General features: G+C 53.5%; 1 protein-coding gene across 1 annotated transcript in view; it reads left to right on the forward strand.

The window, feature by feature from the left end:
* The window catches only part of PTK2B (protein tyrosine kinase 2 beta), a 126,192-nt gene extending 109,785 nt beyond the window's left edge, over positions 1 to 16,407 (forward strand). Inside the window, exons 21-31 of the mRNA XM_079706073.1 lie at positions 598 to 802; positions 3,661 to 3,769; positions 5,213 to 5,278; positions 5,917 to 6,042; positions 10,572 to 10,718; positions 10,954 to 10,989; positions 11,355 to 11,379; positions 12,769 to 12,815; positions 13,387 to 13,524; positions 13,783 to 13,863; positions 15,319 to 16,407. Of these exons, the coding sequence (XP_079562199.1) occupies positions 598 to 802; positions 3,661 to 3,769; positions 5,213 to 5,278; positions 5,917 to 6,042; positions 10,572 to 10,718; positions 10,954 to 10,989; positions 11,355 to 11,379; positions 12,769 to 12,815; positions 13,387 to 13,524; positions 13,783 to 13,863; positions 15,319 to 15,534 (1,196 nt within the window). The 3' untranslated portion in view covers positions 15,535 to 16,407. The remainder of the gene's footprint in view (positions 1 to 597; positions 803 to 3,660; positions 3,770 to 5,212; positions 5,279 to 5,916; positions 6,043 to 10,571; positions 10,719 to 10,953; positions 10,990 to 11,354; positions 11,380 to 12,768; positions 12,816 to 13,386; positions 13,525 to 13,782; positions 13,864 to 15,318) is intronic.
* Positions 16,408 to 17,662: the final 1,255 nt, after the last annotated feature.

Below are 17,662 nucleotides of genomic sequence, written 5' to 3' on the forward strand. Positions count from 1 at the left end.
CAGCTTTCTTTCTTTTTTTTTTTAAATTAATTTCTACTGGAGTATAATTGCTTTACGATGTTGTGTTAGTTGCTGCTGTACAGCAAAGTGAATCAGCTATACATATACATATATCCACTCTTTTTTAGTCTCCCTTCCCATTTAGGTCACCACAGAGCCCTGAGTAGTGTTCCCTGTGCTATACAGTAGGTTCTCATTAGTTATCTATTTTATACATAGTAGTGTGTATACGTCCCAACTGACATATATACCAGCTTTCTGTTGGAGGTCCCACCCACTCCTAAGAGAAGGCACTCGTGGTCCCAATGACGTGCCTTTGATGGTCCCCTCCTCATCCCACAGACCCTAACAGCTCTGTGTGGAAGGTGCCGGGGGGTGGGGGGATTAGTTCGTTTATGGATGCAGGTGATTGGTCCCTTGGTGGACCGCCGTAGTGAGCAAGATCCCAGGGATGCTATAGGGGGAACGAGGGAACGCAGGGCGGTCCCTGGCAGGCGCGGAGTGCGGACTGCCCGGTTGTTCCTGGGGAGGGTGGGCTGCCTCTCTAGGCAAGAGTCCCCCCAGCAGGGGCCCTGAGACCTCTCCTCCCGCCCTCAGCCGTGTGCATGTGGGAAATCCTGAGCTTTGGGAAGCAGCCCTTCTTCTGGCTGGAGAACAAGGATGTCATCGGGGTGCTCGAGAAGGGGGACCGGCTGCCCAAGCCTGACCTCTGCCCACCCGTTCTCTACACCCTCATGACCCGCTGCTGGGACTACGACCCCAGTGAGCGGCCCCGCTTCACTGAGCTCGTGTGCAGCCTCAGGTGAGCAAGGAGGCCGGAGGGGGGTGCAGGCCCGGGGCCCCTGAAGAGCAAGTCTCCTCTTCAATAGCGCTTACAGGTTTACAGCATCCTTCCTTAAACAAGATGCAGCCGGCGTCCTGGTCCCCTCCGAGGGAGGAGGGAATTCAGGCTCAGCTGGTGACTCAGTGCCCAAGGCATGGCAGGTGGGGCTGGGACTTGCCCCGGGACCCCCCCAACCGCCGCCCTCATCCCACCCCCTGGCCAGCACAGCGCCATGTGTCCAAGTAGAGTTAGCCCATCCTCCCAGTGGAGGAGGCCTTACAGAGAGGCTCAGTGCTGTGTCAAAGGCAGGAGGCTGAACCCGAGTTCACTGTCAGATATGAACTCAGAGACGCAGAGTGGGGTCAGCCGCACCATCTCTGCATATCTCAACCGCGAGCACAGGGTGTTGCTCCTAGTATGTGCCCAGAAAATACATTTTAGGTTTGAACTCAAAGGCTGCATCAGACTTTCACTGCAGTGCCTGTGCTCTTTGCTGAGGTTTGGGGTGCATCTTACAGGCATCCAGCCTGGGCACGGGACCTGCTTCCCTGGCAGCACCCCTGTGCCTTTCCTCTGCCTCTGATTGTTCCCCCCAGACAGCAGGGAAAGGAGTGATTTTTGGCTGTGATGACAGTGACAAGGTGTCCCTTCTCCCTTCCGAATGAAGCACTGGTGGCCTGAGGGTCTGATCCTTCTCAGGTGCCCAAGAGCCATTACCGCCGGGTGCTGGGAGGTCCTTGGTGAAGTTTGCTGTTGGAGAGCCTTTTAGAGGGTAATCCTGTCTCCTTGGTGGCCCGCCTGCCACCAGTGCCCCCTTGGGTGGTCTGACTTCTTTTATCATCCTTTAGGGCAAGGGTCAGCAAACTTTTTCTACAAAAGGTCAGACAATAAATATTTGTGGTTTTGCAGGCTATACAGTCTCTGTTGCAACTACTCAACTCTGCCGTAGCTCGGAAGCAGCCGAAGACGATACATAAAATGAATGAGTGTAGCTGGGTTTCAGTGACACGTTATTTGTGGACACTGAAATTGGAATTTCATGTAATTTTGACATGTCCTAAAATATTTTTCTTCTTTTAATTTTTTTGAATCATTCAAACATGTGAAAACCATACTTAGTTTAAAGCTACACAAAAATAGGTAGGGGACCATATTTGGCCTTGTGGGCCTAGTTTGCCGGCTCCTACGTTAGGGAACCTAGTGTTTAATTAATGTTAAATACTGCAACTTTAAACACTGTTGCCAACATGTGGGCATTTTTTTCGGAGAAAGAAAATAGCCCCCAGAAACTGCCTTGTGGGGAGGAGCCCCAGGGGGAGGCTGGGAACCCCAGGTCCAGGCAATGGGAAATATACTGCATTTGTTTGCAGGCAGGGCTCCAACACAGTCTGCAAGACCTCCAGCTTAGAAGGCCTCTCTGTTCCTGACTCTCTCCTCATTGATGCTCCTGATTAATTCTAGACTCATCTGTTGGTCTCTTATAAGGGAGATTTGAGAAGCCAAAGGATTCTGGGAGAAAAGTGTTTGAAAGACGTAACTTGAGGGGGTCATGGGGTCTTCATTTATTCTGGAGGCTTGAGACACATGGGGAGCCTCTCAGATGACCCTGATGACCCCAGGATACCTCCCTCAGGCCCCAGCCTGACGGTCCTCCACTGGAGCTAAGAAAGGATTTCATGAGGGCTTCCAATCTTTGGGGGTAGGAAGAACCCTCTTAATGTTGAATTTTGAGAACTCTTCCATGTAACATACACTTTTAGAATCCACTGATTGACAGAACGCAGTAAGCCACATAACGATTTCTTTATTGCACACAATATAATGCATATACATCTGGAAACACAATACCAAATATTATATATTTAGTAGTACTGTTAAAAATTATTAAAGAAGACAATTTAAGTGATACAGACAAACTTTATTTAACACTCCATGAAGTGGCAGTGTCCGTTCCCAAGGGCCAGAGTGCAAAATGGGGTGGAAGTCGGGACACTTTTATAAGGTAAAGAATAAAGAACAAGGAAGAGAAAAATAGAGAATGAATAGAGAACAGAAAATACGTATAAAGCCCAGAGCTGGTTTGGCGTTCAGGTTGGCCAACTGGACGGTACTTTGTTTCTGGTCAAGCAGAGCGTTTAGAGGGACACGAAAGTTATCCGCATTTTGGCTTGCTGATGTGACCCCCTGGGCAGGAGCGGCTCCATCTTGGACTTAGACATCTATTTCAACAGCACATAATACTTATCTACAGACAGTGCTTGGTACACATGTGAACATGTGGATTCACGGACCCCCTGTCATTATTCGAGTCTTCTGAGGTCTGGGATTCCCAGGTTGGGAACCACTGGATTGGGTTAAAAAGGCAAGAAGCATGCACTTAGCTAGTCTGGGAGGGAATCCACAACCCTTTCCCATGAGCACACACCAGGAATGCACGGGTGGGAGGTTTAATGAAAACTAGGAGATGTAGAGCAGGGGCCTCTCTCATGAGGTTGTCTGGGACATCAGAAAGCTACACAGGTGGTCAGTGCCTATAGGAGGGACAGGAGGGCAAGAGGCTTGGGGACATGGGCAGGAGACACACTCGCACTGTCCGGTTAGGCTAGGACTCGTTCTCCGAGGACTTTTCCCCACCCTGGACCCATTCCGTGATCCTCCCAGCCTCAGTGAGGGGGGCCGCAGCATCCGTATTGCAGCCTGTCTCCGAGGGGTCTCCCCAGTGCATTCTGCAGAGGACGTGGGAATGGGATCCGGACTGTGGTGGAGCACAGAGAGGAGCCCCCCGTAGCATTTTTGACCCTGTTTCTCTCTCCTTATCTGACCTGATTCCCCGGCAGTGACATTTATCAGATGGAGAAGGACGTCGCCATAGAGCAGGAGAGGAACGCTCGCTACCGACCTCCCAAAATCTTGGAGCCCACGGCCTTCCAGGAGCCCCCACCCAAGGTGAGCCAAGCCCTGGCCTCACTGGCCCCGTGAATCACAGCAGAGCTGGGCCCCTGTGCGGCCCCTCCCAGGCCTGGCTGCGTAACCCCCCTCACAGCGTAGGGAGGACCGCACCCTATGGTCCTCTCAGCCCTTCGACCCAACCATCCATCAGCGCATCGGCAGATGGAATCTGAGACAGCAAGAGAGCAGGCACCTTGTGGGACGGCCGCAGCAGGGAATCGCCCTGGAGATGTTTCCCTTGAGAGATGGGAGCACTTTTCCTTTTTGTGTTTTTACCCTTGAGGGTACATGATGGGGAGCATCCTTGGGCTCCTGAGGTCCAGCCTCCAATGTCCATGGCATCTCTGGGCAAAGGAGCCAGTGCCCCGCTGCCCTGCTATTGGGTGGGTTGCAAGGGACCATGCCTGTAGTAGTCAGCTCGGGGTGCCATACAAAGCACCACAGACTGGGCGGCTTAAAAAACAGACAGCGTGGGGGCTTCCCTGGTGGCGCAGTGGTTGAGAGTCCGCCTGCCGATGCAGGGGACGCAGGTTCGTGCCCCGGTCCGGGAAGATCCCACATGCCGCGGAGCGGCTGGGCCCGTGAGCCATGGCCGCTGAGCCTGCGCGTCCAGAGCCTGTGCTCCACAACGGGAGAGGCCACAGCAGTGAGAGGCCCGCGTACCGCAAAAAAAAAAAAAAAAAACAGCGTGGAGGCTGGGAAGTCCAAGACCAAGGTGCTGGCAGATTCCCGTCTGGTGAGGACTCTCTTCCTGGCTGGCAGTTGGCCACCTTCTCGCATGTCCTCACACAGTGAGGAGAGCGAGCTCTGGTGTCTATTATTATCATTATTGTTGTTGTTGTTATTATTAGGACACTAATCCCATCATAGGGGCCCTACCCTTGTTACCTCATCTGACCCTAATTACCTCCCAAAGGCCCCACCTCCAAATACCTTCACACTGGGGGTTAGGACTTCAACATATGAGGCGGGGGGAGGCGACACTCAGTCCATAGCAAATCCCTATGGATGCAGGGCCTTTGTCACTGTCCCCCTTGCCTGCTGTGCCCTGCGCCTTCCCGCAGTCAGGCCCAGGCAGTTTTCGTCCCCTCGGTGAAGCTGCTGTGGGTGCCTGAGCCTTCCATGGCCTACCTCTGGATGTCTGTGGCTCTTGAGTGCTAATTTGGCAGGCACTCCCACATCCACGGACGCTACACACAGAGATCAGTAGCCCCTCCCATTAGCGATAGCCCCCAGGAGGGCCTCTTTGTACCTTCCCATCACTCAGCAGTAACAGATGCACAGTTAGTGGACGTACAGGATTTTAATGATAACTTTGTTCCTCATCTTCTTCATTCTGAATGAGCCCGACCTGTTTTCCTACCTGATATTCCCCTTGGTGAGCTGTGCTCACTCAAGGAGAGAGACAGGCACTGAATCATTTCTGTGTTCTCTCTCCAGCCCAGCCGGCCCAAGTACAGACCCCCTCCACAAACCAACCTTCTGGCACCCAAGCTGCAATTCCAGGTAAACATGTAACCAGAGGGCTGGGGAAGTTCAGGGCCATTCCTCATCTCGGTTCTTCCTGAAATGCCATCCTCGTGCCTTAGAGGAGCAGTAGCCACCTGTTCGGGCAATGGAGACGGCCTGCATTGGCTCTTCTTGGGTACCCAGAAAAGAATTAACATACCCTGTATGATGTTTAAACATACCCTTTTGTGATGTTTAAAATAGTGGGGTTTTTTTCAAGGTGTGTATTATATATACACATACCTGTGGGTTAATCATATCTGTCAAATTTGTAACATGATGATGAAATATAACTCCTTTCTGAAGAGTCCTGAAGGAGGAGACGTACTCAGTAGGTCAGGAACACACATGGACCCATGGTATGCACCACGTCACGGGGAGGGCGGTTGGATGGAAGAGAGACCACCATGTCTGTGCTGACTTCTAGCCAAGAGCCGTGTATGTCGCTCCGCCGTGTCTCCCAAACGGGGCCAATGAAATGCCCACACCTTGTTCTTTATTAGCTCCTGGAGAGCGAGTCCTGTTTCTCCCATGGAGCTCTTGTATCGTTTCTTTGTGCTCATGTTTGTAGCAGCTAATTGTCCACCTTCTTGCCTTGTCCCTGTGCCTGGTGCTTCTTTGCTTCTCCTGAATAGGTCCCTGAGGGTCTGTGTGCCAGCTCACCCACGCTCACCAGCCCTATGGAGTATCCATCTCCCGTAAACTCTCTGCACACCCCACCTCTCCACCGGCACAATGTCTTCAAGCGCCACAGCATGCGGGTAAGAGGGCTCTGCATGCTGGGTCCCAGCCAGGACTGAAGAGACTGCTAGAGGGAGGTACCTGGGATACCGGGAACCCCATGTCCTCGGGCTCAGGAGGTGCCCTCCATGTACCAGTCAGGCCACTGAGGGGCTCTGTGACTCCCTCTCCTCTGCGAGCACATCAGAGTTAAGGGGCCAAGCCAGGTGCTGCTCTTGAGGACACTGGCTGGACCCAGACCTGCCCCATCCCTACTCTGGTACTGTGGCAAAGGATGTAAAATCTCCCCCCTTCCTTCAGCCCTGGCGATAGTGTGAAAGCTCATGGGAAGAGGGCAATCAAGCCTGATGGTGCCAGAAAAGTAAAAGATCCTGGAGGTTCCGCCCCGCTCTGCCCTTCCTGTCTGATTGTTGTGGTTGCTCAATCTCTCCTCAGTCAAAGGAAAGGCTTCCTTGTGGCTGCCACTCCTGCTGCTTTGTAAAAGTTGCTGCTGTACGAGAAAGAGCTTGGGGGCTAGTGTGGGGCTAAGCCACACCCTCCCCAGTCACCTCTTTGTTTTCAGCTGCCAATGAGGCCCTGAGTATTTTGTGGACTAGCTTCTAATTGTCTTGTTAAAAAAAAAAAAAAAAAAAAGCACCTTTGCCTGTCCACTTGTAACTTGTCCTCACTCACCTTCTCCTTCAATACAAATGGTCCCTGTGGTCAGCTGCCATGAACACTTGATATATTTTACTAAACGGAGTCTTGATATGTGACATAACAGACTAAAACCCTTATTATTTTAGCTCTAACTCCATTACCATGCATGATATTTCAGGCTCACTATATAAGACTCTAAAAATGGAGGGGAAACTACATTTCTATTATAATACATTTACAAAATGTGGGAAAGTATGCTGAGATATCCTGTGCTGTTATTCTTAATTTAGTAAAACTTTGAAATGATTAAGATAACTTCGAATTCTAGGCCTTGAGATCTTAGCGGAATCAATATTCCCCTGACCTAGCTCATTTTTCTCTTTTACATTAATGTAACCAATTTATATCTTAGCATATACTTAACGATAATAAAACTGCCTTTTTAAGCATGCACTATCATTTAGGCAGTGTTCAATTCCTCCACTCTCCTGCCCTTGACTCTTTATTCATAATTAATTGAGTTTTAGTGAGATTGGCTTTAAAATGTGTCCTTTCAGTAAGAAAGTATTTTGTACATTTGAGGGATGGCACTGCCTTTGTCTAACCCCTGATCCACCATAAGGGACTTTGTTCAGTTCCATAAAGACAGACTGTGCGGCAGGAAAAAAAGACCTTTTCTGTCAGGGGTTTAGAAGTACTTGCCACAAGGAAAGTCTGCCTAAAAGACCATAATGAGCATTTCTTAAAATAAGCAAAAAAAAAAAAAAAAAAAAGTTAAAAACATAAACTCCATTTTATGGTATACATCAGAAACATCAAGAAAGCCTCTTCCAGGCAGAATGCTGTAACGGTATAAGAGGCTCCCTGCAATGCATTTGAAAGCATTTAACAAAAATCAGAGATTTCTGTTCCCACAAAAGCAATTTTTCTACTGACTAACTCTATTGCCTGACTCATCTGACAATCTGTGGCATTCCACACCAGAGTCAGGATGGCAGCAATCTGCCTCTTGAAGACCTCACAATTGAGGTTTAAAATAATACTAGAATTCAATAAACAGCACCTTTCTGAAGGGACACTTTGCTGGGCTCTGTCCCAGGCTCTGAAGGGAGAACTGCCTTCAGTGAGCTTACCATCAGCCAGAAGGAACAGGGTAGGTGCATACTCGCCTGAAACGCAAACCAGACAAGCTGTGAGTGGCTCACAGAGGTACAGCGCAAGTGCAGTGGGAGTTCAGGGGGAAACACAACTCCTTCCGGCTTCTCTTCTGCAGCGGGGCCTCAGTGGATGGGGAAGATTCGGAGGGGAAAATACTGGGATGCAGGGGATGAAAGAGGCAGAAGCATCAGTTGGAGCCAAGACTGAGTGATGGGAAACCATAGGATGAGTGCAGGAGCTGTTTTTCTAGAACAAGGAAGGTGCGTGTGGAGGTAGAAATAAGACTGGCAGGATGGGGGGAAGCCAATTCATAAAAGGTGTCAAAGCTTATCAGAGTCTTTTTAAAACACCACAAGGACCTTATTTCTCTTAAAAATGACCAGCAATGTAAGCATTCATTGCCTGATAAAAACACCTGAGGTACACTTCAGACAAGTAAGCCCTGAAGAGGTCCAGTTTAAAAAAACAAAAAATCATTCACGGGCTTCCCTGGTGGCACAGTGGTTGAGAGTCCACCTGCCGATGCAGGGGACGTGGGTTCATGCCCTGGTCCGGGAGGATCCCACATGCCGCAGAGCGGCTGGGCCCGTGAGCCATGGCCGCTGGCCTGCACGTCTGGAGCCTGTGCTCTGCAACGGGAGAGGCCACAACAGTGAGAGGCCCGCGTACCGCAAAAAAAAAAAAAAAAAAATCATTCGCACCTTGAGTGTTATGAGACAATTGGAAGACATAGGAACATATCTACCAATGCATGTTAAAATATTTGGTAAGGTGGTGATCAGGCCTGGCGCATACTAGACATTTGAGTGGTAGGAATCTTCTTTTGGCAATTACAAAACTACACAGTGTTTTCTTGAGTCTGGCAACTCCTTCTACTGGTATTTACTCTAGTCTTCCTCAGTCCGTACATTTTTCTTATACCTGGAGATTCCTAACTCTATCTTCCGAATGTTTGACACTTAGTTTCTATTTGTCACTATTTGTCACTAGCCTACGGTAGACATGCCATTGTGTTTGCAGGTGTTGGCATTTAACTGAGGATATTTACAGCCTTAAAATCCCCTCATTTGGGGGCATCAGCTGTTGTGAAGTAAATCTTATTTATTTTGATCTATTCTATGATTATGAAATACTCATGTTCTGAAATTTGTTTTACTAAAATAAGATCTAACTCAGTAGCTCTCAACTCCAAGGGGACATTTGGTGACATCTGGAGACATTTTTGTTAAACAACTGGGGAGGTGCTGTAGGCGTCTAGTGGGTGGAGTTGCTGTAAGCATCCTACAGGGTACAGGAAATCTTCCTCCCGATAGTGAATTATCTGGCCCCAACGTTAATTGTGCTGAGGTTGAGAAACCCCGTTCTACTATTGGTTACTTGGACCCATGAGAACAGGGACACTGCATATTTAACCATCACTGCCCTCCCAGCACCCAGCTCCATCCCTGCCACATAGTAGCTGCTTAATAAACAGTTATTGAATAGAGTAATGAACAAAGAATATTTCAGCAAGAAAATAAACTTATGATGAGAAGTATTGTTAGAAACTGAGCAGTAATTGTAGCTGAACAAGCCTAGGAGAAACATACCAATGTAACTATTTTCAAACTGTGTGTTACATTCAAGTGTGTTTTAGAGACTTTGGTGGGATAATCTTTTTTAGAGGCTTGGCAGAGACTCTGCCTTGCTAAAGTAGACTGAGAATAATTTTTAGCATTTTATGTAAGTGACTTGTATGTAAACTGGCCAGTTCAAAGGAAAGGATCTGAGTGGCTTGCCAACCTGAATGTCATGGAAAAGTCACATGCGCCTGGCAAAGGCCACCCCAGGATTTATGCAATCAAAAGAATGCCAATAACACTCCTATGTCCAGGAGACCCAAGTAATCTTGTGCAGCAGAAAAAAAGCAAGCCAGTTTAAAGGGACTAAGCAGATATTTATATAAATGAACCCTGGGGAAGATTGAGGGAAGAGAATTAATAGGAAAACCTGCAACACCTTCTGTTTAAGAAATAGCAGGTAGAACTATGAATAGATCCAAAGCCCCACAAATGAGTTAAAACAGGGTTAGATTAATAAAGCTAGGGAGAGGAAGCATTTATTGCGTATCTATAGATCCTTATTTCTTTAAATTGTGTTCTTCACTTTATCTCTTAGCTCATGCATTTGTTTTAACCTTTGGTTAAATAACCCAAGCTACTTTCTTAATAAAGAGTATATTGTAATAAAGAGGCATGATCAGATGGGTGCATGCTGTTGCCCCTCCTCTCGGGTCCCACCCCCCTGTGGACAGCTTTGGGGGAAAACACACCACTGCTCCTCGAAGCTTCCAGACCTGCCACCGCGGTCTTAGGTGGCGATAAGGGCCCAAGGCTTCCCAGAGGGCTGGCTTTGCATTTCCAACTGTACTAAGTGACAGCAGCCATGACAAATGCCAACTGAGAAGATACTATTAGGACAGTTATTTGAAAAAAAAATGGTAGTGACAGATCATGTGATCATTTGAAAACAATGCCTGTTAAACTATGTGTGCTTGGGTTTGGCATTTCACTGACACACAGGCGTGTGTTTGACGGACCCACAAATAACTGTCTGCATAGATGGCTGCAGATTTAAGGACAACTTTACAAGAAAAAAGCAGCTGGTGAGGCCAAGGCGTGTGGCTCCCACAAAGCTCTTCGGAGGGTCGTCCCTCCTGGGTGTGGGGGCTGGACTCACTGTGTCCTCTCCTGTCTCCCCGCTGTCCTCCCAGGAGGAGGACTTCATCCGACCCAGCAGCCGAGAGGAGGCCCAGCAGCTGTGGGAGGCCGAGAGGCTCAAGATGCGGCAGCTCCTGGACAAGCAGCAGAAGCAGATGGTGGAAGATTACCAGTGGCTGAGGCAGGAGGAGAGATCCCTGGTGAGCAGCCACTGAGCCCCGGGGGAAGGGACGCATTCCCTGCCCTGCTGCTGGGCACATTCCCATAATCGCGCTCCCCTGGGAGAGCGCTCCCCTGGGAGAGATGTCCAGGCCGTCGTGTCACTCTGAGTCCCCTTTCGCCTCCCCAGCTGGCTAGAGTGAGCGCTCTCCATGCATCCTTGGGGGTTTTAGTTCTAGAATCCTAAGTCCTCTGCTTTGGTTTCCTCCCCTGCAGGACCCCATGGTTTACATGAATGACAAGTCCCCGTTGGTAAGTCGCCGGGAGAGGTCTCTGCCTTCGGGGGAAGGCCTGGGAGGGCCTGGCAGTCAGCAGGACCCTGGCTCCAGGCCTGCCTGTCTCTTCCTTTCTGCCTCTCACCTCGGGAGCACGTCTTTCCCCTTCACTCTGATCTCCACAGGCTCCTTCCCTGAGCTCACACTTGAGCTGCACCCTTAGCGCCGCCTTCCTCGGCCACAGGGCCCCCAGGTCGCTTCCGGTCAGGAGGTCCCCAGGTCCTCCTGCAGCTATGATCTCTAAACCTCTAAATGGACCCCTGGGGGTGGGGAACAGGCCAAGGAGGGACGTGGGTGGTCCCAGGGCCACATCAGTGACCTGTTCTCTTTCCTTCCTTCCAGACCCCAGAGAAGGAGGTCGGCTACAGTAAGTGCGAGCGCCCTTCCTCTTGGCGGGAGTTTCCTCTTGACATCTTGTGAGCAGCCGCCATCCCTGCCCAGGGCAGAGAGCGGCAAAGGGAGTGTGTTTGCAATTGGAAGAAACGTCTGCCCTGGCTGAGTTCAGAGTGTGCAGAGAAGCGCAGTTTGGGAGTTGAGATCCACCACCTCCCACCCTCCGCCCCACCCCATCCCCCTCCGTCTGCCGCCTCTGCCGCCTGTTCCCACCTCTCTGGGTGGCTGCGTTTATTTGGAGGAGTTGGTGACCCTGTCTCCCACCCACTCCGTTGGAGGCTCTAAAGTAGCTCCACCGTCTCTCCCAGGCGACGCTGCTCCTCCCCGGGCCCCAGGGACAGAAGAGAGAAAGAGGGCGGGGCCCACTGAACCTGCAGGGTCTTTCCTGGAGCCTAAAGACCCTCTGCTGCAGGCTGGCCAGGTGGAGCTGGCAGTGAGCCAGGCTCTTCATCACCATGGGGTGGGGGGGGACTGATGACGATGGTGATGGTGACGATGGCAGCGACCAATGACAATGACAAGCACTGGCCCAAGGTGCTGAAAAATGTCAACTCGTTTAATCCCACAGCAGTCCTTCCTATATGACAGGTACAATTTCTTACGATGCCCATTTTACAAAGGACATGAAACAGGCACAGGAAGGTCAAGTGACTTACCCACAGTGATTAGCAGAGCTCAGATCTGCTCAGATTTGAGCCCAGGCAGTCTGGCTCCTGCAGGGCCCCTTGTGAGCGAACCCTCCCATTTGACAGAAGACAGTTAAGGGCCTGGGACTGTCAGTAAGCTGCCCCAGGTCACCCAGCTCCCTGGTGGCAGAGGACCCAGGTGTTTTGATGTCTACTTCAGGCAGCTGCACAGGGCTTGTGTGTGCCTTTGCTCATCAGAGGGGGGGAAATAGCAGGCTGCTTCTACCAGTTCACTTCCTGGACCCCCCAAATGGTCAAAGCAGACAAGAGGGAAGCCTCACACATCTACTGCACAGAGGCTGTTGCACCTGGGTGGGGCTCCACGGACACCTGCTGCCTGCAGAGTGGGCTTCTCCCTCATGACTGTCAAGGTCAGGGTGTCAGGGCCCAGGGTGCAGCAGCCCCGAGGCTGGAACACCCACTGCTGTCCACTCCATCTCTGCGTGACTTTGGCTTTTTCTGTCTTTGAAATGGACAATAGTGTTTGTCCCTGACTACAGAGGACCAGGGAGGCCAGAGGTTATTTTCCCCGCCATCGTCCTGGGATTCGGGTTTCATTTCCCAGGGTCTCCTGGTAGTAGTGGAGAGGGGCTTTGCTGGGTTATCAGCAGGTACGAAGGGAGGGGTCGGGGTTCTGAGAACACCCTGCGCTCACTGTCCCCCCTACCCCCTTGCAGCGGAGTTCACGGGCCCCCCAGAGAAGCCACCGAGGCTGGGCGCGCAGGTACGTGCTGGCTCTGCTGAAGCTGGCCTTGTCTAAGGCCACACAGCTAATTCATAAAAAAGCAAAGGGAAGGCCAGTGCCCTGTCTCCCGTGCCCCCTCCCTGACCTGGAGGAAAGCTCACTGGTCCAGCCCGAGGAGCAGGAGGTGTGGCCCGCCTCCCTTTCTCCAGCCGCGCTTTGGCTCCCGGCACCCACGTGGCTCTGGGGCGATGCTGGTTCCTTCACTCTGGAACAGCGGTTCTCAGCCTTGGTTACCCATTAGAATCCTCTGACAAGCTTTGAAACCACGTGGCCCCCAGGCCCAGGAGATGGTTCCGTTGGTCTGGTGTGAGGCCGGCCAGCAGTATTTTTTTAAGACTCCCAGGCAGACTCTAATGTGAGAACCACTGCCCTGGAAGCAGAAGGGAGGGAGGCACCCCCAGGACGGGACCCTACTATTTCGGAGAAGAGTCTTCAGCAGTTGGGCTGACGCCGGAGTGGGCAGTGCCTGCCCGAGAAAGAACGGCTTGTGTGCCCCTGACTCGCCGCCCTCCCCTCGGGCTCTCTGCTTCTCTTCCCCCGACCCACGCAGTCCATCCAGCCCACAGCCAACCTGGACCGGACCCACGACCTCGTGTACCTCAACGTCATGGAGCTGGTGCGGGCTGTGCTGGACCTCAAGAATGAGCTCTGCCAGCTGCCCCCCGAGGGCTACGTGGTGGTGGTGAAGGTGAGAGGCAGGGCGGGGTCGTGGCCTGGGGAGGCGGGCTGCTCAGCCCTGGAAGGAAGTGGGAGGGGCCGGGCATCCCAGGCCGCCGGCTAGGTGCCTCTCCCAGGAAGACCCCCATTAGAGCCAGGTGGTCAAAGGGACTCTAGTCCCAGGTAGCCTCGGCAGGCAGGCACCATCCCAGGAGGGCTCTTCCCCAGGGAGACGTGGCTTTCTCAAAAAGAGCCAAGCGGACGGTCGCCCCGCCCCTTTCTCTCCCAGAACGTGGGCCTGACGCTGCGGAAGCTCATCGCGAGCGTAGACGACCTCCTGCCCTCCTTGCCGTCGTCTTCGCGGACAGAGGTGAGTGTCCTCGTGCCAGTCGGTGCCATCAGCTGTCACTTGCCCCCTTCACCTGCCCCAGCCGTGTTTCACACAGGAGACTCCGAAGGGCCACGTGGGGCAGCCTCGTCTCTGCTGGGAGCCGCCAGCGGATGGCTCTGCACCGCATATCTGGGAAGGCACCACAAGGGGGGGCCGAGTTGGCACCCGGGGACCCGGCCGGCTTCCTAGGGCGAATTTCCTAGTCTAGGTCTCAGATGGTTGTGGTGACTTCTTATTGCGTGAGGACATGCAAAGGATGACACACCCTCCTTTTTAGCGCCCCCTGTGATTCTTTGTCTGGTACCCTCCATACTAAGGTCAAGGTGAGTGTGTCATGGAAACAGCCGTGAAGGTTTCTTCAATCGATCATTTAATCGATTTTCTCTATTTAAGTGAGAAACAATCACTGAAAACCAAAATGGGAGTGTTGGTGCTCTAACTTGAGATGGTCCCGGTGGTAGGCAGACTGATGCCCCCCCTAAGATGTCTGCATCCTCAGAACCTGTGACTATGTGACCTTACGTGACAAAAGGGACTTTGCAGATGGGATTAAGTGAAGGATCTTGAGATTATCCATGTGGGTCCAATGTAGTCACAAGGGTCCTTGTAAGAGGGAGGTGGAAGCAGAGGTCTTATGAGTCAGAGAAGGAGATGTGATGATAGAAGCAGAGGTTGGAAGGATGTCACTGCTGGAAGGATCCACAAGCCAAGGAAGGCAGCAGCCTTTCAAGGCGGCAAAAGGCAGGGAACAGATTCTCCCCTTCCAGGCTGTAGCTTGATCCACCATCTCCCAGTGGTCAGCAGTGTGACACAGGTGACCACTGCATCCCACCACTGTCTCCACTGTGACCACGCATAGGGCAGGAGGGTCTGGGCATTTCCCGGGCTCCCTCTGGGTGGCAGCAAGAACCCAGAGGAGCCCCTGCCCAGGCTGTCCTGTCCGGCTTGAGAGCGCCAGTCATTCATTTCACTTGATAAATATCTCTTGAGCGCCAAGTATATGTTCAGCAGTGCACTAGGCATGGGGATATGGCGATAGATAAAACCCTACAGCCCAAACCGCTGTCCCTGATCTCTTGATTTGATGGTACACAGTTAACCAGTGAGTGAATGCACATGACCCCTGACCATTCACCCACGTCGGGCCAGCATGAGGGTATGATGGCACAAAGGCAGGGTCTCTGGGGCTGGATCGGAGGGGGTTGGCGTACGCAGGCTGGGGCCTGGGGTGCCCGCAGTGTCTGTCCTTGCCGACCTGGCCCCCAGCCCGCACTGGCCTTGGATTCAGCCCAAGCCTGGGTCAGACCCGCCCCCCGAGAACGTCCGGCTTCCTGGGCCAGCGCCAGGTGGACTCCCGTGTGGCTTCCGCATCCTCCCGGCCTGCACGTCGCAGCCCCTCAGGGTCCCAGCCCCTCCCGTGTGCTTTTCCTACAGATCGAGGGGACCCAGAAACTGCTCAACAAGGACCTGGCGGAGCTCATCAATAAGATGCGACTGGCGCAGCAAAACGCGGTGACCTCCCTGAGTGAGGAGTGCAAACGGCAGATGCTCACCGCCTCCCACACGCTGGCTGTGGATGCCAAGAACCTGCTGGACGCCGTGGACCAGGCCAAGGTTCTGGCCAACCTGGCCCAGCCGCCGGCAGAGTGAAGAGGGCAACGCCTCCCGCCTGCGTCTCGGCCCCCGCCCGCCGTGTCCCTCCCCGCCCCGGCCCCTGCCTGACCTTCGGTCCTGTGGGTCCCCCCGGGGGGGGTGGACAGGCGAGGAGAGTCCTCCTTCCCCTGCCATTTTGCACGTCCCCTCTCCCCACCCCGCCCCCAGACTGTGCTGCTCAGGCCGCAGCTGGACAGAGGTGACTCAGGGCTGCAGACGGCAGGGGTTGACAAAGAGGGCTCAGAGGGAGCGTGGCTGCTGTCCGCCAGCCACTGCTGCCTGGCCTGAGGGGGCCACGCTCGGGCCCCTTGCGGCCATGATGGCTTTACGCATCGTGTGAAAGGCAGGCTGACTGGGGAACCAAGCTCCTCCTTCTCTTTCCTGCCCCGCCCACGGAGCCCCGCCCACGGAGCCCCGCCCCACGCCGTGCACAGAGGGAGGGGCCGGGCGGGGCTCGCTCTGGGGAGGCGGGCGGCTGGTGCCATGAGGGCTGGACCTGGCTTTCTTGTACAGTGTATAGTGGAATTTATTTAATGTGAGTTTGGTCTGGACTGACAGCCGTGTGTGCCCCTGAGGGGAGACCTGGGACAGTCCAGGGACAAGCTACTGGGGGTCGGGACACAGGAGGCTGTGTTGTCCACGTGCCAAGAGGGGAGAAGGGGAGAGACGAGGCCCAACTGGACTGGGACGCGACCCGCATTCCTCGCCCCCTTTCCGTTCTTCCCTCCCCGGCCCCTTCCTTCTCTTTTCTTACTTGTCTTCTCTCCCCGTTTCTCATCCACTCCCTCCCGCCCGTTCTTGTGTCTGTGCCGAACACTCTTTTACCTTCTTTCTATTTGACTTGTGGATGAATTAAACTTGTACCATTTGCTTTGTGGTTTGATTGTTTTGTTTGTTTGACCTTCGGGGCGGGTAGCAATGACCTCCGGCCCGCGGCCCTGGAAGGAATCGACTGTGCTTACTTTGGGCGAAGATCAAAGGCTGAAGCCAGGGCTTAACCCCCCGGGGCATGCGGTGATGCCAGGGCGGTGCCCTTGACCCCCAGGCCTTTGCCCCCCGCACCTGAGCCAAGGGCGACTTTCTAGTGGGGTCCCAGGCAGCCCCTCCAGGGCCACACAGGGATGCCAATGGCACTCTCCCAGCTGCCATCAAATAGCCAGGGCTCTGAGGGGGTGCGGTGGTCCCAGGGGTGCTGGGGAGGGGTCCCATAGCTGACTGAGCAGGCCTTCAGCTTTATTTGATTTCTCGACTCACTTGCCAATTGGTTGGGAAATGGAATAACAAGAGGGAACATCGCTGCATCAGGAGGTCAAGTCTGGGAGCACCACTGCTCCAGGAGAGCCAGCGGGGAGGACGGGGGAGGTTGCAGTTGCATCCGCAGAGCAGAAGGAACCAGAAAACAGAATGGCCTCTGAGTGGGCGGGTCTTGCAGAGAACTGAGGCAGGAGGACTGGGCCCACTGTGGCAGGGTCCCCCGGGGTCTGTCAGGGAGAGCAAGTGGGGCTTAGAAGGAGGGGACGCTGAAGGTCAAAGAGAACTAGATGCTTGTCCTGCTTGGCTGCTCGTCCAGAGTCCCCACCCTGTCCGGAGGACCCCGTGCCGCATCTGTTAGGGCTGAGGTTCTTCCCTCGGGCTGGATGGCGCTGGGGCGAGGGACTGCGGGATTCCAAGGGGCAGGACAGGCTGCACAGAGCCGGTCAGAAGACATCGAGGGGCTTCGGGTAAGAACGGCGGGCAGGCTGGGAAGGGAAGAGTTCCTGCAACGTCTCGGGGTGCAAAGCCATCCAGCTCATTCCTCTCAGCTCCTCCGAGCAAAGGTCCTGGATGCCTGGGGCTCGACCACCACTCACCCTGTGTGGGAGGGAGGAGCGCACCGTGGGCCTGAGTTGGGTCAGGAATGGCTGAGGGTGTCCTTCTGGTTTGTCCACGCGCATTGAAGCACAGATAGCGCCCCTGCAGACCGGGACTGTCAGTGCGGCCACACCTCTCGGAGGGCCGGCTGGTGCTGAGCGGGTCTGCACGGGGAAGGCCGGGGGCTAAAGGTGGGGGAAGTCTGGGCTGTCACAAGAGCTTCCAGGTGGGTGGGACGGCCCAGCTACCTGCGTCCGCCCCACTTGTGGGCCTC

This window comes from Hyperoodon ampullatus, assembly GCF_949752795.1.
Source record: "Hyperoodon ampullatus genome assembly, chromosome: 6".
Classification (NCBI taxonomy): domain Eukaryota; kingdom Metazoa; phylum Chordata; class Mammalia; order Artiodactyla; family Ziphiidae; genus Hyperoodon; species Hyperoodon ampullatus.